Source organism: Myotis davidii, unplaced genomic scaffold (assembly GCF_000327345.1).
Source record: "Myotis davidii unplaced genomic scaffold, ASM32734v1 scaffold64, whole genome shotgun sequence".
In the NCBI taxonomy this organism is placed as follows: Eukaryota; Metazoa; Chordata; class Mammalia; order Chiroptera; family Vespertilionidae; genus Myotis; species Myotis davidii.
The window spans coordinates 4,146,132-4,166,918 of NW_006296226.1; the positions used below are offsets into that span (position 1 = coordinate 4,146,132).

The following is a 20,787-nucleotide window of genomic DNA, read 5'->3' on the forward strand; positions in this document are numbered from 1 at the left end:
CCTATTTTTTGATTGGTGTGTTTATCTTCCTTTTGTTAAGCTATGTGAGTTCCCTGTAAATTTTGGAGATTAAACCCTTATCTGAGATAACATTGGCAAAAATGTTCTCCTATGCAGTGGCTTTCTTGTTGTTTTGTTGATGGTTTCTTTTGCTGTGCAGAAGCTTGTTATTTTGATGTAGTCTCATTGTTTATTTTCTCTTTAGTTTCCATTGTCCTAGGAGCTGTACTGCTAAAGATATTGCTATGACATGTGTCTGCTATTTTGCTACCTATGGATTATTCTAAGATTGTTATGGTTTCCCATCTAATGTTTAAGTCCTTTATCCATTTTGAGTTTATTTTTATGTATGGTGTAAGTTGGTGGTCTAGTTTCATTTTCTTGCATATATCTTTCCAATTTTCCCAGCACCATTTATTGAAGAGACTCTCTTGGCTCCATTGTATGTTCTTGCCTCCTTTGTCAAATATTAATTGAGCATATTGGTTCGGGCCTATTTCTGGGCTCTCTATTCTATTCCATTGATCTATATGCCTATTCTTGTGCCAGTACCAGGCAGTTTTGAGAATAGCGGCTTTGTAATACATCTTGATATCTGGTATTTGTTCTTTTTCAGGTAAAATCTCTGAACTTTTTAAAGCAAATTAATAGGGGAAATATTTATAGGAAAAGAACATTACCATTTTAGACCCAGCCAAATGCTACTTAACCTAAGAGTAAAAGAAAGTCATGTTTAGATAATCTACAATTAGAAAAAAAAATTCATGTGTATCTTTTCTGAAAAAAAATTCAAAGCTAACAAAAAAATTAATAATTTGAAAATGAAATTCCAAATTATTTGAACAAAATCTGAGCAGGGAAGGGAAGGGAAGAAATAAAACATGCTACATTTCTCATGTTGTAGTGAGGAGCTCATAGATACACTTTTATTCAAGAAAACATAATAAACATAAAATACAAAATAAAATGGTCATAATAATTACAAAGGTAACCAATAGTCCTAGCTATACCTAAATACAGAAAGAAAGAAAAATATGACATTTGGCATTCATTCTGATTTTTAGTTTTCTCCCCATCTGTAGAAAGACAAGAAAATTAAGCACTCCTAATATCTAGGTTTTTAAAACATCAGTCCATTCTTTGAGATAAAGCATTCAAAATAGAGAAAAATATATGATCTGTTTCCAACTCCTCATCAAATATTCTTAGCCTTAGAAATAGGTGGCTACTCTCAAATGAGCTTCTGACACAGAATTGGTGGATTTAATGGAATTGCACTCTTCTCCATCTCATATGGATGCAAAACCCCAGAGTTATTTCCTTGAGGGAGGCCTCTCTCACCTTTTGTCATTGGAGTTATCTCAAAACCCTTAATACAACAGCTCAACCCACCTGTCCAATCACCTGGCTCTGAGGTTTTTTTAAAAAGAGTTAGTCTCTGGTCAGTGCAGATTCAAATCAAATCATCAGCAGTTATGGCACCAGAATGAGGTGGTCATTTCACAGATCCTCCAACCCTATCTACCTCTCAAGTCCCATGTCTGCTCACAGAAATTTGTGTCCTTTTCGTAGATGTTTACCAAACACAAGACCTCCTGGCCCTCATCATGTTTTCCCAGCATCAAGCCTTTAGATACTTATTGGCCCAAAACATTCCAAGACATGAGTTTATTTGTGTGTAAATGAGCAACCAACAGAACAGGTGGTTAATGTTTCATAAGACTGCCCAGTCACTGTTGACATCTAAAACATCTTCTAGTTTAAGCCAGGGTTCAGTTACACCAGGAAATAGGTGGAGCATCAGTGAAGACAATTGAGGGTATAGGTTTATGCAGGTTTATTGGCCTTGAAGCTGTAATTCTAAACAGCACATTGGAGATGTTTGGGAGGGAACTCAGTGACAGATAGTTGGATTAGGGGAGAAGCACAGATACCAAAGGGGTTAGAGTGCAGAAGGTAAGCCCTAGCCAGTTTGGCTTAGTGGATAGCGTCGGCCTGCGAACTGAAAGGTCCCAGGTTCAATGCCGGGTTGTGGGCTCGATCCCCAGTGGGGGACTTGTAGGAGGCGGCCAATCTATGATTTTGGTTCAGTGCTAGAGCGCCAGCCCATGGACTGAAGGGTCCCTGGTTCGATTTCAGTCAAGGGCATGAACTAGGTTGCAGGCTCAATCCCTGGCCCTGGTCAGGGCACATGCAGGAGGCAACCAATCAATGTGTCTCTTTCATATCAATGTTTCTCTCTATATATCTCTCCCCTTCCCTTCCACTCCCTCTAAAAATCAATAGAAAAATATATCCTTGGGTGGGAAGTAACAAAAACAAACAAATAAATAGCATCCATTGAAATCCTACTGAACTCGGGTAGTTTATTAGATACATACTATCCTACTTATTTCTCACAGAAAACCCTGCAAGGTAGATGTGGTTTTTATTTTTTTCATGTAGTTTATAGATATGAAAATAGAGAACCTAACAGCTTAAGTCACAGTCAAAAGCCACACCCCTAATAAATATAGAGCCATGTCCAAAGCAAGGTTTGTGTGACCCCAAAGTCCAGATCCATTCAATCTGGGCAGCCTCACAGTGAGGGGGCCCACTCTAGGCCCTGACTGGGACTAATCTTGCAGATGAGCTGGTAACTCGGGGAAAAAAGGTTGCATGAAGGAATATTTGAATCAATCTGTGACAGCTCCCTCTGCCCAATCTTGTCTCTAAGAATTCTCCCAGAGCAAAAGAGCTGCTGGAAATAGATTTCCTCTGTAGTTGTGTGACCCCCTGAAGCTTTCTTGGTACTGATGTTTAACCCCATAGTATGGGGTGTGGCCTGTGTTTGGCCTGGAACATAACCCTGCCACAGATATTGTCAAACTCCCCACCCCGCTTAAGAGAGATGGCAGACACTGCCACTTCTACTCAGAACAAAAGATATGAGAAAGCAGGTGGCTCCTATTAAGAAATAATCAAAAATCAATCCAATGAGACTGCAATAGGTAATGAAAATATAGTTCTACATGAAAACCCCAGGTCTCTCACCCTCACAAGGAAATACATCACTTAAATAGAGTTTTGAGCCCTGCAGTTTATGGTTCAGTGATTAGAGCACCAGCCTATGCACCGAAGGGTCACAGGTTCGATTCCCAGTTAAGGGCATGTACCTGGGTTGCAGGTTCAATCCTTGGCCCCAGTCATGTGCAGAAGGCAACCAATCAATGTGTCGGATGAGATTAACTCTTCTCTCTCCCCTCACCCCCTTTCCACTCTCTGTAAAATCAATGGAAAAAATATCCTCGGATGAGGATTAACAAAAAAGAATAACAATAAAATAATAATAAAAAACAGTTTCTATCCAAAGGAAAGAAAATAATAAGCAGCACAAATCCGGTGCTGCATATATGTTCATTAAAGCACACGTTTGTCTGGCTAATTATATTATTAAGTAACGCTTGGAACTGCATCAGGAATACAGTCCGCTAATTATGAACATGGCTGGGAATATATCTTACTATCCTATTATCTGTGATTTTATTCAAATGACTGACTTCAAAACAGGTCTCCCTGGGGTGGGGAAGAGGGGATGTGCTGGGCCGGTTTCAAGGATCACACTTATATTGTAACTTTATTTCATATCTCGAAGGTGAAAATGTTTACCCACGTGGCTAGCTTTACTGCTCTACCCGAGAAGATATTCCAGAAGGAAATCTGGCATCTAATCAATGACTCACTGTATCACCAACATCACCCACAGTGCCTGCTGCTTATCAGACAGTCAGCGCAATAAGGTGGCTGATGACAGAGCACACAGAGTAATAAAAGGCTTTAACCAAGACTGCTTTAGAGACCAATAAAGACCGAGCTGAGAAAGGAAAGGAAAAAGAGACCGACAAGGTCTATAAATTGAGGCAGGCATTTCGCCAGCTGCTGGGGAAATGAACGACAGACCTACTCCACATACTGACCTTGACTGAAAAACACACACAGCCATCCCTGACAAATAAACTACTGGATGACAAGCTCTGGCAAAGGAACAGAAACAAGGATGAAAACTGAAGAAAATCCCATTAAAGTCAGTTGTCTTCTTTGCCCAGCAATAATAGAAGGAAGTCTCTAACCTTCTCAAATCAGAAGCTTTATGTAACACCCGGAAATTAGCATAATGTGGTAGGTTGTAAGGGTGACAGGCCAATTACACGAGGATCTATATTCACCCCCTGGATCCGATAATTCAGCACTTATACCTTACACTTTCTTCGTTTATTTCATTTGTAAAAATTGTCTCTTCTCCTCTTAATGGTAAGCTCTTTGTGGGCGGTGTCTATATCCAATATTTCTCAATATCTGCTGTATTCTTGTGAGTAATTAATATTATGAACATTAATCTCTGTGATATTTATATGTAAAAAACATGCTAAAGAATGGGTCAAAGTGTAACTTTATGACAAAGTTTCATGCATTTTATGGCATGTTCCAAATTTGGCCAAATATAGTTTGACCCTCATTCTGGGATCACTTGGGCACTAAATTACATATATCATCGATGTTGGGGGCTGACATCTAACGTCTCGATCTGTGGCAACTTGAACTTAGCAAATGTTATCATAACCATCAAAGGAAAATGGGAGGGTTTCAGTATGCCACAAAGCAGATCCTCCCGAGTAGCTTATTAACTGCTGACACTAAGCTAATGAGCTCATTAGCACCAAAAAAGCCCATTTGCCTTAGGCTGTGAAAGAAAAAAATATTTTTGATGTACTCTGTATTCTAAAGTCTTCCACGAACTTAGCCTTGACTAACAATACATTTCCTTCAGATAGAGAAAGCTCATTTGGAGAAAAACAAAAGCTATTTCCATACTAGATACTATTTGTTGACAATAAATGTTACGTATTGTCAACAAATAGTATCTAGTATGGAAATAGCTAGAATTTAAACCCTTCAGAAACTGCAGAGGAGGTTATCATAGGTAAAAGCATGGGTGCTAGAAAGAGAAAAAAAGAGTTTATGAGCACATCTCTTGTAAGGATCTTGCTTCTGTAGAAGTGACAATGGGGTTTGATGCTGTGAGCTGCATATGAACCTTCTTTTTAAAAAAAAAAATCATTAAAATTCTTCATTTTAATATTCCACATGTAAATAGACTATTTGAATCAAAAACCCGTATATTAGGTAAAGTGAAAGCTGAAGAATTGCTGACCTTCCCACTTTATGAGAGGAAGTTTCAGAAAGATCTTGAAATTTATTTTATTTTTGTTAATCCTCACCCAAGAATATTTTTTCCATTGACTTGTAGACAGAGTGGAAAGGAGGGGGATGAAGACAGAAGAGAAACACTGATGAGAGAGACACATCAATTGGTTGCCTCCCGCACATGCCCCAACCTGTGCCCCAAATGGGGCCAGGGATCAAGCCTTCAACTGAGGTTCGTGCCCTTGACAGGAATTGAACTGCCACAGGATACATTGGGGCTGGAGTGCAAGAGTCAATACCACAGTATCTGTCTTTGTCTGCGCCACCTTTTGAGGAGGATTCAGGATGCATCCACAAACAAGGAAACAGTGACTCTAAAGGACACACTGGATCAGAAGGATTTAATTGACATTTATAGAACATTTCACCCAAAAAAGCAGAATATACATTCTTCTCAAGTGCACATGGATCATTCACAAAGATAGACCACATGTTAGGACACAAAACAAGTCTCTACAAGTTCAAGAAGATTGAAATCATATCAAGCATCTTCTCAGATCACAGTGGAATGCAATTAGAAATCAACTACAGTAAAAACACCCAAAACATTAAAAAACTGGAGGCTAAATAGCATATTTATTGAACAATGAATAGGTTACTAATGAGATCAAGAAAGAAATAAAAAACTTCCTGGAAACAAATGAAAATGAACACATAACAACCCAAAATCTCTGGAACACAGCAAAAGCAGTCTTGAGAGGGAAGTTCATAGCACTACAGGCATACCTCAAAAAACAAGAAAAAGCAACAATAAACTATTTAACCCTACAACTTAGAATACTAGAAAGAGAACAATAAGAAAAGAATAAGGAAGGAGATAGTAAGGATTAGAGCAGAAATAAATAACATAGAGACTAAAAAAAAACAATACAAAAAAGCAATGAAACCAAAAACTGGTTCTTTGAATGGATAAACAAAATTGAACCATTAGCCAGACTCATCAAGAAACGAAGAGAGAGGGCCCAAATAAAATCAGAAACGAAAGTGGAGAAGTAACCACTGACATCATAGAATGCCACTGAATTGTACACTTACAAACGGTTCAAGTTTTATATTACATGTATTTTACTACAATTAAGAAATGTAAGGAGGTTGGTATGTCAAGTAGAGGAGGAGCATGTGCAAAGGCCCGGAAGCTGGTCAGAGTCCGGCATGTTGGCTGGGAAAGGGTGATAGGAGATGTAACTGCAGAAAAGACCAAAGGCCAAACCCCTGTTGGGTTCTGAGGCCATAGATAGGAACTTGGATTTTATTCTAAATAAAGTGGCCAGTCCCATGTTTTTAGAAGAGTCTTAAGCAAGGAGAGAGGATCATTCAATTTATGCTTCAAGAGGTGCATTCCTGGGGAATGGGCTGGAGTGAGCAAACCTCAAAGTGGATTCTTAAAAGGACTGTTCAGTAAGAATTCCCAGCTCAAAAGGAAGATGTGGCCCATAAGATAGGGGGCACATCTGGATGATAGATGTCCCCTCTCCCTGTGTGCCCACACTGCAAACCACCCTTCCTCAGTGGGCTCTTACACAGGAAGCAAACACCTCAAAGGGAAGAGCATCAACATCCCTGCCTCCCTGGAACCACCCATGCCCCCTTGGAACTGTCTTAGTCTTTGCTTATTCTCACATAAATTTAGGTGTCACCTGGATATCACGGTGGCATAGCTGTCTTCTCTCCTCCCAGACTCCGGACTTTCTCAGTCACAGGATCTATCGCATATAACATGAGACCCAAACTCCATTTTGTTGTTGATGATAAACATGGTCCAAGTGATTCCCTCACCTTGCTCCTGGCTTGGTTGATTTTTTTTTTAGAAACCTACATTCTTTAAGCTGCCACCCACAACTTGCATCTTTTCTGAAAATTAAAAAAGTAGTAACGATAACAAAATGTAGGGAGTGCAAGGTAGAAATACTATCCTTTCAGCCACATATTTCCATCAAGTCCTACCTACGTCAGAAGGGGAGACCACAGCCCAGCCGGTGTGGCTCAGTGGTTGAGTGTCAACCTATGAACCAGGAGGTCACAGTTTGATTCCCAGTTAGGGCACATGCCAGGGTTGCAGGCTCAATCCCCAGTAGGGGGCAATCAGGAGGCAGCCGATGGATGATTCTCTCTCATCATTGATATTTCCATCTTTCTCTCCCTCTTCCTTCCTCTCTAAAATAAATAAAAATATGTTTTTTTTTAAAAGAAGAGGGGACCACAGGGGCCTGTCTCCTCACTTCCAGCTCTGAGGCCCTCTGGGATGGGGGACCCATGTCACAGGCCCCCCTGCCAAGGCAGCACTGGACACAGGGGACACAGGAACCCGGAAGAACATGAACAGGTCCACCAACTGTACCTTCTCTGTCGGGGAAGCCTGTTCTGGGACACAAACGCTGCCATCTGTAATCACAGCTGCTCCCTTCACAAGCACCTGCTCCTCCGCAGCACCCAAGTTCACAGTCAGCTTGTGTTCTTAGCGGAATTCCCAATTCCTTTGGCTTTATAACTCTGAGCTAAAAATACAGTGCTGGCTGGCACATGGCCCAGATTCTGGAGGCCCCACGCAGACTGCAGGGTAAGTAAGAAGGGGTGGGCTTAGAGAGGGGCAGGCACAGCTCTGAGAAGCCTCCGCCATGTGGTGACGGGGGCTGGGGGGAGGCGGAGGAGGGTGTCAGCAGGCAGAGAGCAGTCATTAGAGGAGGGAAAGAAGTGAAGATCTTCTAAATAACAGTTCTCAGAGGAATATAACAAGCACGCTCTAACCTTCTGTATCCTCAGTCCAATAATCCAGATGGAAATCCCATTTCCAAAGTAATACAAATTGTTTCAGATGGGGTTTCCTGTATAAGTCCTTAGGGAGTTCTTTGAAATGCATTATGACACATTTTAATCTAAGTTCTGCATTTTAATTGATTTATTGAAAGATGTTAGGGCTAAAATATACTTTTAGGATTTCTTACACTTCAGGATGATAATTAACTATTAAAATGTGTTTAGAGCCTGAAATCACTAATCAGAGTAGCAGAAGGATTGACTCAGCCAAGCATGCCACTGAAGTTACTTAGTTATGCAATAAATTCAATGAAAACTGGGCTTTGTTATATGTTACAAATTCCTTCAATTCAGAAAGTACATAAGATATAAAAATCACCCAGGACCCACCCACCCCCAGTGCAAATTACCACTTGTTAACATTTTTTAAAATCCTCATCCATTGATTTTCTTTTTTTAGAGATAATGGAGGGGAGGGAAGAGAGACGGAGAGAGAGAAACATCGATGTGAGAGAGACACAACATCAATTAGTTGCCTCCCATTTGCACCCAACCTGGGCCGGGGATTGAGGTATGTGCCCTCGACCGATAAACCCACGAGAAATGTGGGGTTTTGTTTTCTTTAAGTTGAAAAATAAAAGATGGAATTATCATTATTTGCAGATGAAAGAGGAAACTATTCCTGGAAAATCAAAGAGAATTAACTGAAAACCTATTAGGGGGAAAAAAGGAATTATTGGGTTTATTCAATTCATTCACCACCCCAAGGAGAAATTTAAGAGAGAACTATGAAAATCTCAACATGGTGTAAGCCGTGAACCTGAACCTTTTGAGAACTCACCTTGGCAACTTAATCTGGGGGACTCCCATGTGCCCAAGGCTGTGCAGCTTGAAACTATATCTTCCGGGCCACTGAAAAACCCTTCTTTGCAAGCATAACGCACCTGGCTGCCAGGCCCAGAGGTATAATTTCCTATAATATAGGCATCTGGGACCTCAGGAGGAGTGCCACAGTCTATTTCTGCAAATGAATTAATGTCAAATGCATTACTATGTGAATTTTCAAAATTCATAATCTCTACCTCAACCCCATTCCCCCTCTCTACACACACAGACCCCAGCCTCAGGTTAAATAGGCTGGTTCATTTCCACATGACTTTTGGGCATGTTTCTAATGATTATCTCTATTCAACCTTCTGACCCGCCAAAGGGAATAGCATCTATACCTGCACAAAGCTGAACGAATTCGGCAATCAACCTTCACTAACTCATACTATCTAAAGAGAATCCTACTCCAATGAAGTGAAAATTTTAAATTGCAAAACACCTTATGATATATATGCCTTTATCATTTTCAGGGTCACTTTTGAGATGCTGGTCCCTACCAGATCAGCTGTGTTTTACAAGCTAACGTAATGGTTACCATCAAAATATCTACTCACTGCTACAAATCCCCAAAGTTTCCTAATTTTAGCTTTTTAGCATAGCCCCTTCTATCTTGATTAGGTTGCTACTTGCTTATTTCATAGGTTGTATAAATGTGCAAAGGAACTAATAATCTCCACCTGCCTCCCCAACAGAGACCCACAGACAGAGGTGAGGGCGGCAGAAAGTCGCCACCAGCAGGAACGCGCTTTCCGATCCTGCATTCTTCAGCAGAAACCCACCTGTGCATGACGTGGCATCTCTGGTTGGGTGGAAAGGCTCGGGGCCACTCTCTGGCAAGTATCCATCCATACAGTAGCATTCGAAGCTCCCATGAGTGTTCACACACCGTCCTCCTTGCCCACACAGGCCGGACACCTCACACTCATCTATGTCTTGAGCCCCATCCCAAAGAGAAGAGGGAGAGAAAAACAGAAAAAAGAAAAAATGAGGGAGGGGGGATGACATTGTGACAACCATTTCTCACATCCTCAGTCTATGCTTACAAATGGACGCATTTGTGTGCATCAGTATCATGAATTTTATTTTACTTTGTACGGGGTCTTCTCAGGTATCCTTCACTAAGAGGTGCTCAGAAGTACTTGTGACCTTGTTCTGGGGCTTTATAAAAACCAACAGCCATCACCAATTTTCTGACACCAAATCAAATTAACAAAGAAAGAGCATGTGAATAAATGTCAGCCCTGGCTGGGTGGCTCCGTTGGTCGGAGCGTCCTCCTGTACATCAAAAGGTGGTGTGTTTGATTCCTGGTCAGGGCAAGTAGGGGAGGCAACCCATCCATGTTTCTCACATAGGTGTTTCTCTCTTTCTCTCTCTTCCTTCCTCTCTCTCAAATCAATAAAAACATATCCTCAGGTGAGGATTTAAAAATTCAGTTACTATAAAATAAGAATGGCCTTAATCTCAAACTGAAAATATCTAAAGAACTCCAAATACAGAACAATTTAGACAAGAGTAAAAAATGCTTTCAAAAATGAACATAGGATACCAAGACAGATAGTAAGGGGATACTTCAGAAAGATCTCACTAATTTTACCAAGATAACAGAGCCTTAAAACAGGCTTTGAGAAGGGTAAGCCAGGCTTCTTGGCAAACTCCCCCTGACTAAGGATTATGAGAAGTAGCAAGTACAGGGGTAAGAAAAACATACAGTAATTTTGACAGAAATACATTTTTTTTCCAAAAAAAGCTATAAACAGCATAATTTCATAAAAGAAGGAAGAAAATAATCTCAAAATTCTTTTAAATTTGTTTGTGATTTTACTGAAATTCACTATATTCTCCTTTTTCTTTGTTTGTTTTTTGGTCTTAGACCAATGACTACCTCATCACTCACTGATCATTGTTTGGGAACCAGCAATTCACTCAATTGCTGAAGGAGCCCATACAAGTTACCAATGTTTATTATTATTACTAGGGGCCTGGTGCACGAAATTCATGCACTGGGATGGGGGTGGTCCCTCAGCCCAGCCTGCCCCCTCTCACATACTGGGAGCCCTCAGGGGATGTCCAGCTGACAGCTTAGGCTTGCTCCCTGCTCCCCTTGGGGAGCAGGCTTAAGCCGCAGTCTGGCCTCCCTTTGTGGGAGGTGACCAGGCTGATCAGGGGAAGGCATCAGCCCCATCACCCCGCTGCTGCAGCCACTGCCAGTCACCAGAGCCACCAAGGTGTTTTCATCAACACAGACTCCAGTCCCTTCATCATGAAAAAATGACAACTTTCTTTAGGCATTTTCAAGATGTGTCTTTCATAGGATATGATATTTAATTATTATTTTTTTATCCTCACCTGAGGATATGTTTTCACTGATTTTTAGAGAATGTGGAAGAGAATGTGGAAGAGAGAAACATCAAAGTGAGAGGAACACTTTGATTGGTTGCCTCCTGCATGAGCGCTGACCTGGGCCCCAGCCAGGGAAGAGCCTGCAACCTAGGTACATGCCCTTGGTCAGAATTAAACCCAGACCCTGTGGTAGGTAGGCCAAGGCATTATCAATTGAGTCAAACCAGCTAGGGCAGGATATGATATTTCTTAGCCCCTCCAGCAGCAGACCTTCGTTTTTTCCCTCCAAGAGTGAGGTGGAAAAACCCTACATCACCTTCTTGGATTCTTATTACCCAGGTTACTAAGAATATTTCCAGTGGGATACAGGGAGCTTAGCCAATGAGCGTCAAAAAGATGTTTCCTCTGTAGTTCACACCGGTCCCCAGCTAGGCCCCTGCCCAGGCCTAAGGCGTTAGGCCAGGCATTAGGCCTGGGCAGGGAACTCCCAACCCTGGGCGATTGCCGGCTCCACCCCTCCCTAGGCCTCAGGCCTCTGGCTGGGGACTTAGGCCTGGGCAGGGGACCCCCAGCCCTGTGCAATCGCCGGCTCCACTCCTGCCCAGGCCTCAGGCTTCTGGCCTGGGCGATCGCCGGCTCCGCCTCCCCAGGTGGCATCTGGCACTGCCCGCCCCACCTGCAGTATGCAAATTTAACAGCCATCTTTGTTGGGTTAATTTACATACTCTTCTGATTGGATGGTGGGCGTAGCAAAGATATGGTCAAATAGCATCTTTGTCTTTTATTAGTGTAGATTATTATTATTATTATTATTATTATTGAATTTACTGGGGTGACATTGGTTAATAAAATTATATAGATTTCAGGGGAAAACTACCAATTCAGATCAACCTACACATTTAGTGCTTCAAACTTTTGGGAACTGTTTGTGGGAGATTGTCTTCAAAGATGGCTGGCAACAATTCTGCTTCTCCCTTTCTCACATGCCACTCCTCCCATCAAAAGTATGTGGCTCCCTTGGGCTGGCCTTGGGACTTGCTTTGGCCAATAGGACAGGGCAGAAGTAACATTGTGCCTGCTCTGGACCTAACTCTGAAGACACCTGGCAGCTTTCTCTTTCTCTCTTAGAATCCAGTGGCCATGCTGTTAGGAAATCCAGGCTGTTATACTTGGAGCCCACTCAGAGAGGCCCTAGGATGAGACACCATATGAAGAGAGGCCACAAAGAGGAGAACTGACCATCAGCACGAAGGCCCTAGATGTGTGAGAGGCCTTCTCTTACCTACCAGCCCAGGCCAGCCACCAGCTGAATGTATCTACACAAGTGATAAAACTACCTAGCCATGGAATTGTGAGAAATAATAAATTGCTGTTTTAAGCCACTAAATTTGGGAGTCAGGAGACTAGAATTATGTAGTAATAGATAATTAAGAGATGCAGAAGTCCAAACAAGATTAAGAAGAAACTGTGTCAATAAAAAACAATGAGGCTTTGAAAATTAAAAACAAAATATGAATGCAAAAAATAAAAACTCAACCAATGGAGGCATTGAATAATAGCTCAGTCAATGCTGAAAAATAAATGTGCAAATTCCAACTTGAGGAATTCTCCAAAAACACATAGAAAAATAAATTACGTGAGACAGAGTACAGAACAAAAAAAACATGAAGATGAATCTAAAATACTTAATATCCATTTAATTTTTTAGATTACACTTTTTATACTATTCTTGCATTCCTTTTTACCATCTCCCCTCCCACCCCATTCCACTTGGCAACCATCAGTATTCATTTAAGAGGAATTGCAGAAGAGAATGGAGTAAATGTATAAGAATATTTTTAAAAATCCTCAGTTTGTGTATTCAAATCCAAATAGCTTTTACAACTGACAGGACTGAATGTTAAAAAAATGAAAGTAATTCTGAATTTCATAGAATAAGGGAAGAATGTATAAGTCCCTGAGGGAAAGGAACAGTAATATATAGGGAACAGAGAACCCATCTGACCTGGGACTTCTTGTCTGAAACACTAAATGCTAGAGAGCAAAGGAGTAATGTTACAGAGTTCTAAGGAAAATGGAACAAAACATCATGCTGTATTTAAACAAAGAAATGACCTTTCAGCCCATGAGTGGTACCAGGTATCAGCACTGACATTTCTTTTCTGGAAAAGATTTTGAGAAAATACGGGAGCCAGCAAAAAAACCCATCAGAATAAACAATGTCAAGAAAGAGAAAGACGTAATAAAACACAACAAGGAGTACTGAGAAATGAAACAAGTAAAACTTAGGGTTCAATAATTGTTGATAATAAAATCATGATGCTTTTGGCAATTGTTAAGAAAGGATTCCCAAAGCAAAAATACCACAAGATAGCCCTGGCCTCAGTTGGCTGAGTGTCATCCATGCACCAAAAGGTCGCCAGTTGGATTCCCAGTTAGGGCATATGCCAGGTTTTGGTGTGGTCCCCGGATGAGGTGCGTACGGGAGGCAACTGATCGATGTTTCTCTCTCACTCAAGAAAGTGTGTTATTGGTAAAAAAGATATATAAGTATGGTGTAGCTCTGTGGTTGAGCATCGACCTATACATCGAAAGGTTGCCAGTTGGATTCCCAGTCAGGAGACATACCCAGTTTGTGGGTCTGACTGTAGGCACTCGATCAATCTTTTTCCCTCTCCCTTCTTTTCCCTCTCTAAAATCAATAAGAACATTTTTTAAAAATAAATAACATAAAATAAGTTCAATCTCAATCTAGGACAAACTTTAGAGATGATTTCAACACTGCAGAATACAACATATGTTTCTAGACTTGATCCATCATTTTAGCTTATCAAGACTTTTTTTATCCCATGGAGAAATTTGTAAAGTATATATGTATAGCTTTGTCACAGAAATCATTTCCCAGCCTGTCCACCTGCTCTAGACTCCTCAACAGATAGTGGGAATCAATGGTTGTCTTTTTTATTTTTTTTAGTCGAGTTCTAAAAATAAGCAGTACAAATAACTACAGAGCAAAAATGTGGCTAAGCAGCCATGGTATGGAAAATGCTTGGAGCTCCTCAGTACTGATCAGCACCAAATAGAAGCCACTACAGTCATTAATCAGTTTGCTTTGTGTACAGTCATTCAACAACCTCATAACAATAATCATTATGCCCAGCTGGTGTAGCTCAGTGGTTAAGCATTGACCCATGAACCAGGAGGTCATGGTTTGATTCCCAGTCAGGGCATATGCCCAGGTTGTGAGCTTGACCCCCAGAAGAGAGCATGTAGGAGGCAGCCGATCAATGATTCTCTCTCATCACTGATGTTTCTCTCTCTCTCCCTCTCCCTCTCTCTGAAGTCAATAAAGACATCTTAAAAAATAATCATTATGACTGTTAATAACTATTCCTGCATGTCATCTTACACATACCAGGCATTGTTCTAAACTCATTCTTTATTACTGATTACTTCCGTCTTATTTAGACTTCAAACTAACCTGGTGAGGCAGATGCTATGGTTACCCCCATTTTACAGATGAAGCACCTGAAGTTGAATAATTGGACTTACTGTAAGTCAGGAAGGTCAGTAGCGGGAAGCCAGATATCTGGCCCCAGAGACCATTTTTAAAAAATATATATTTTTATTGATTTCAGAGAAAAAGGGAGCGGGAGAGAGAGTTAGGAACATCAATGATGAGAGAGAACTACTGATCGGCTGCCTCCTGCACACCCCACACTGGGGATCAAGCCCAAACCCGGGCATGTGCCCTTCACCAGAATCGAACCCGGGACCTTTCAGTCTGCAGGCCAATGCTCTATCTACGGAGCCAATCCGGCTAGGGCAATGGTACCTAATTTTTTAAAACCCACCTAATTTAATCCTGCAACACTGGGCTTCTGCAATCATGTGGCAGAACAGGATATTATCAGATGTCTTTTCTGAAGGAATGTGCTCATTCGTGTCAAGAGTAGATCAAATGGACCCTTGGAGGGGTCTTTACCTCGGTACAGGTCAAGAGGGAGAATGCATCAGAGCATCAGAACCTGTGGTTCTGGGTGAGTAAGAAGCCATGTTCTCCTCTCCCTTTCTTTTCCCTGGAAGCCTTTAAATAATAACGCTTTTAAGCAGTCATTAGGTCTGTACAAACCCATCTTAGAATCAGCAGTCTCTTCCTGCCTTTTCTCTTCATTACTACTCAAAGATTTTCTAAGAAAACCAAAGAGCTATACTATCATGTCAGTATGTAAGTAGAGGTCAGGTAATACAGGGGCCACTGAAAATTAGGAGGGTTTTGCCCATCCCATTGTATTCGACCAACATATGCCCAGAAAACTGACCCCTAAGCTACTGAGGTTCCAAAAGTTACACTCCTCACTTATTCCTGTGGGAGGTGGGTCCACTGCTCTAATAGGAGCAGCACTCTGACCTTCCGGGAGCCAGCAACACAGTGTCCAGCCCCTGGGACCTTAGGGGACAATGTGCACAAGCTGGTACATGCCAGAGTCACCCCAAGAACAAACAGCCTGTCTGGGGTTACAGGAACCTGCGGATGACACACCATCTCTGAGGGCCCCTCCTTGTTATTTATTATGAAAATGTTCAAACACACAGAACAGGAAAAGGAACATTGCTGCCCGGAGACATGGCTCAGTGGTTGAGCATCAACCTATGAACCAAGAAGTCACGGTTCAATTCCCAGTCAAGGCACATGCCTGGGTTGCAGTCTTGATCCCAAGTGTGGGGTGTGCAGGAGGCATCCAATCAATGATTCTCTCTTACCATTGATGCTTCTATCTTTCTCTCCATCTCCCTTTTTCGGTGAAATCAATAAAAATATATTTTAAAAAGTAAAAGGAACATTATACTGAACTTCTATAGATCCATACCCATAAGAATGAACAATTATTTACATTTAAAGTGCCTTACAGATCTAATAACACGAGGCACTTCATAATAATATCCCAGATACTTCAGCATGTGTCTCCCCAAATAAGAATATTATCCTAAATGCCACTGTTATCCCATCTAATAAAATTAACAATAATTCTCTAATACGAACTAATACTCAGGCCATGTCCAAATCTCACTCCTCTGCCCTGTCTGGTATTGCTCAGTGGTCAGCCTGCATATTGAAGAGTCTCAGGTTTGATTCCCAGTCAAGGTCACGTACCTGGGCTGCAGGTTCAATCTCTGGCCCCACTTGGGCCGCATGCGGGAAGCAACCAATCAATGGCTCCCTCTCTATTTCTCCCTCCCTTCCACTCTCTCTAAAAATCAATGGAAAAAAATATCCTCAGGTGGGGATTAACAAAACAAAAACAAATTTTCTTACAGGAGAGCCCCTCCCTTAAATCACACCAGTCCTGGCCCTGCCCTCTCCCTTCGCCAAATCCTGGACGCTGTCCTGCCACCACCCAGCTGCCATCGCCACAGCCCCCTTCTGAGTACCTGTGCAAAAGGTGCCGTCGTTGGGAATGAATGTCTTGTTGTTGTTTGTGGCTCGATATCCTTCTAGGCAGATGCAATAAAAGCCTCCCAGCGTGTTGTGGCAAGATGTGTGGTTCCCACAGACCACAGTGGCCCCAAATTGGCACTCGTTTTTATCTGTTGATACATTGAGACAACATCCAGGAAAAGCCATCTGTCCATACCATGTTCAACAACCCCCTGTCCTGTGCTGTGGACTCGGGAATCAATCTTTCCCTGGCACTGTGCTCCTCCGACTATAGGACGGGGGCCCCTCGGAGTCACGCGCTGGGTATGTATGAAACCACGAGGGAAAGCCAACATTCCCATCCTGAAATCCGTCTTATTTGAAGATTGGGAGGAGGGGGTTCTTTTTTACACTTTAAAAGATCTTGTCTTAGTCCTGGGGAAATATATCCAGCAGAATCCCAGGTTCCCAGCTGAGCCATTCTTCTTGCTTTCTTCTTGAAAGCCAGAAGGGGACAATTTTACGTGCAGTGATTAACTGGAAAAACTGTTACTTCTGAGTTACCAGGAAACACAAAGGTATGAGCGCTTTAGCCTCACCCGGGAGCAGGGCTACTGTTGTGGCAGGAGCAGCTCCTGCGAATGGTCAGCGACCCCTGTGAATGGTATTCGTTGCCCAGTGAGGCGGAGCTGGGGTGTGGGATGCTTGATGAGTCCACAGGAGCTGCCCTGAGCATTTTGAATTCAATAATCTTACATCAGTGCAAAATGAAAGTAACCCTCCCTCCCGTCTGCCCTCAGGCCCAGGAGTCGGCAAACTTGCTGTAAAGGGCCAGTCACAGGCCCCTGGTTACCACTGTTCGGCCATGCTTTTGGAGCCTGAGAGCAGTCATAGACAATAGGCAAAATAAATAAATAAATACATAAATACATAAATAAATAAATAAATAAATAAGCAAGCAAGCAATGTGACTGTGAAAGCTCGTATCTGCGAAGTAGAACATGACTTTTTTGAACTTTAGGGAGAAAAACAAAAATACAAAGATATCACAACAAAGTTGTGTACACTGCCAGTCCACAAACTCAAGGCAAAACTATCAATGTTTTTACTGCATGTAGCAAGATTGCCGGGAGGAATCTGTGATTATAGTAGCACTCGCTATTGTAAGTTGCTGTGAAACGCTCCCTCTCTCTGAATTGGACTTGAACCTGGCCGTTGTCTCACTCTCATGGCATGGTAGATAACGCGAGGCAAAAAAATAATCTCAAGTGCTTCTAGCTTAAAGGTCTTTATGTTCTTTTAAGTCACCCAAGACTCCAAAAGGTCATAACCACACACACTATGGAGGATGGATTCTGCTTGACATAAGACTCAAAGCAACAGTATTTCATCAATTAGCCAAAAAGTCTAATAGGCAGTTGTGTTTTGTTTTTTCTCATGATACTAATATAAGTAGTTTTACATCAAAACAACCAGAGAAATTAAGAAAACTCAATATTGACTTAAGTTACTAAGTTAAATTCCAGACCTGAAACACATTTCAAATATGTAGTAGGCCAGGGAGTCTCCAGAAATTCAAGTTCAACGACCTCGAACATGAGGGCTACTTCCTTGGAAACCCTAGAGACAGGATATATCCGAACACTAAAACAAAGAGTTATTATAATTGACAAAACTTCTTGTACCAAAAACAGTGAAGAAAAAAAATAGCAATGTTTCCCTCCCAAGGACATCAACTCTTTAACACTAGAGAATCTTATTTCTTGGTTCCTTCAACTTTTCAACTTAACACAGGATTCAGAACTTACCAATACACTGAGTCCGCCCATTGCCCACAAATCCATATTTGCAAATACACATCTTCTTCCCTTCTCTTTCCTTGCAGGTGGCATGTTCGTGGCACGTGGCACAGATGTCTAAACCTGAATCATAGATTATATATTTCAGAAAAATAAAAATTCAATCATCTCTTCTAGACGAATCATATTTTTGGGTAGTAAACATTTATGACAGAGAACCAAAATTTAAATGCCAAAATTAAAAAGGAACTGACCCCTTCCCTACTCATGGCCCACAGAGTAAAGTGTAAATTCCTCTACCTGGCAATCAAGGCTCTTAACGGCCTGACTCTAGGCGAGCTCCTCCAACTTCACCCTTCCCAAACCCAAACCATACATGGTATATTGTCTGGGGAGAAGACCGACTGTCTTTCCCATACATGCTATCCACTCCTACTTCCATTAGAATGCCTATCCAACCCAGCCGGTTTGGCTCAGCGGTTGAGCATCGACCTATAAGCCAGGAGGTCGGGGCACATCTGGGGTTGTGGGCTCGATCCCCAGTGTGGGGCATGCAAGAGGCAACTGATCAATCATTCTTTCTCATCATTTGTACACATATATACAAAAAAAAATGCTTATTCTTCCATCGCTGTCCAGCCTGGCACCTATTTCTATTTCAAGACCCAACTTAAACCACATATTCTCCCTGACATCTTCCCCATTCCCTCATTCTTGAAGCAAATTAAATGTATCTTCCTCTGTGTTTCCCTAACACCTGTATATTCTCCCATCAACCACATTAATTTGTCATTATACTCTGTTCCAGCTCTGTCTTCCCAGCTTGGAATTATGAAATGATGATGTCATTTGCCCATATGTCTTTATTTATACAGTGTAAACATTCTATTTTTATTGACCAACTGAAAAGAGGAACCTATCATCCTACTTGCTATACTTCAAACAGCAAATGGAGGGTAGAAAACCTTCTCTATTACCCTATCCATTTTCCTTTCAGGGAAAAAGTGAATGTGTTTACAATGCCACTGAGATAACAGCAGGGTCCCAGCAGGATGGCCAGATCCCAGTTACTTAGATAAGCAGCAAAACTGTTTGGGGCTAAAACTCCTGAAACATCCAAATCTATCAGATGGTGATCCATGGCCCAAGATAAAACAAGAATTTCTACCCGAAGCTACTGAGCTATCGTGTTGCACAATCAGTGTCTGTAATTTCAGGAGTGGCCCTGTAAGGAGAAGCTTGCGCATGGAATTTCATCTCGGTCTTGGCCCCATTACTCCCCTGGTAATAAAGACTTAGCCCTCGGGCCGGGCCGCTCCAGGCAGGAAACCAACTGAGACAGGGAGATTTCTCAATACTCTTAACCATGCTTGCTTGCTTTTTTAAAAAAACAAACAAAAGATAACACAGAAATGAGACAAACCACCACTTATTACTAATACCAAATTAACCATGGAATTTTTTTAAAAATTTATCAGATCCAGGCCATAAAGAAAAATACAACAAATTCGTCAAAGGTAGAAATTGTAGAAGTCCTACTAACTGACTACCATGTAACAGTATCATAAAACTCCAAAATAAAACAAAAGACTAGCGTTCCCATAAGAAAACCTACTTGCAACTACAGAACACTCTCCCAAATAATTCTTGGGACAAAGAGGATATAAAAATTGAAATGTTTACTACCAGATATAAAAAGTTGTCTACTCTAGAAAATTTGAGTTTTACATGTCTTTATGCTTGAAAGAGAGAAAGCAAAGCAGGCAGCCAGGGAAAACACACAGCCTAGAATTTTAATGCAGAAAGCTTAAAAGAGATGAAAAAACAAAATAGAGATTTATGGGGGGAGGGTTAGGATTTAGTGAAAATAAAAAAGATGTTAAAAATTAGAAAACATATTCAAATTCATTAAAAAAAAATCTTTCCCAAAAAGTCAGTGCATCATAAAGACCAGTAGTCAAAACTCAAGTAAGACTGGGGAGGGAGTAAAAAAGACCCTGCACAAACTTAGGAATCAGAAAGAGCTTATAACAGAAATACATAAAACATTTTTTTAAAATACGTTTTAATTGTTTTAGGCGAGAGGAAGCGGGAGAGAGAGAGAGAGAGAGAGAGAAACATCAATGATGACAGAAAATCATTGATCAGCTGCCTTGGGCATGCCCCCTACTGGGAATCATGCCCCCAAACCCACAACCTGGGCACATGCTCCAACTGGGAATCGAACCATGACCTCCTCGTTCATAGGTTGACACTCAACTACTGAGCCACACCTGCTGGGCCATAAAACATTTTTTAAAATTACAAATGTAATTTAAATGTAATTTAACTTCCAGTTAAAT

At 41.4% G+C, this 20,787-nt stretch overlaps 1 protein-coding gene across 1 annotated transcript in view; it reads right to left on the reverse strand.

Moving 5' to 3' along the window:
- Positions 1 to 19,586, reverse strand: part of SUSD1 (sushi domain containing 1) — a 73,213-nt gene extending 53,627 nt beyond the window's left edge. The window contains exons 1-5 of the mRNA XM_006771231.2: positions 19,517 to 19,586; positions 18,455 to 18,568; positions 16,661 to 16,816; positions 9,666 to 9,818; positions 8,840 to 9,019 (exon numbers count right to left, since the gene is read on the reverse strand). Coding sequence (XP_006771294.1) covers positions 8,840 to 9,019; positions 9,666 to 9,818; positions 16,661 to 16,816; positions 18,455 to 18,568; positions 19,517 to 19,586 — 673 coding nt within the window. The remainder of the gene's footprint in view (positions 1 to 8,839; positions 9,020 to 9,665; positions 9,819 to 16,660; positions 16,817 to 18,454; positions 18,569 to 19,516) is intronic.
- Between the last annotated feature and the right edge of the window lie 1,201 nt (positions 19,587 to 20,787).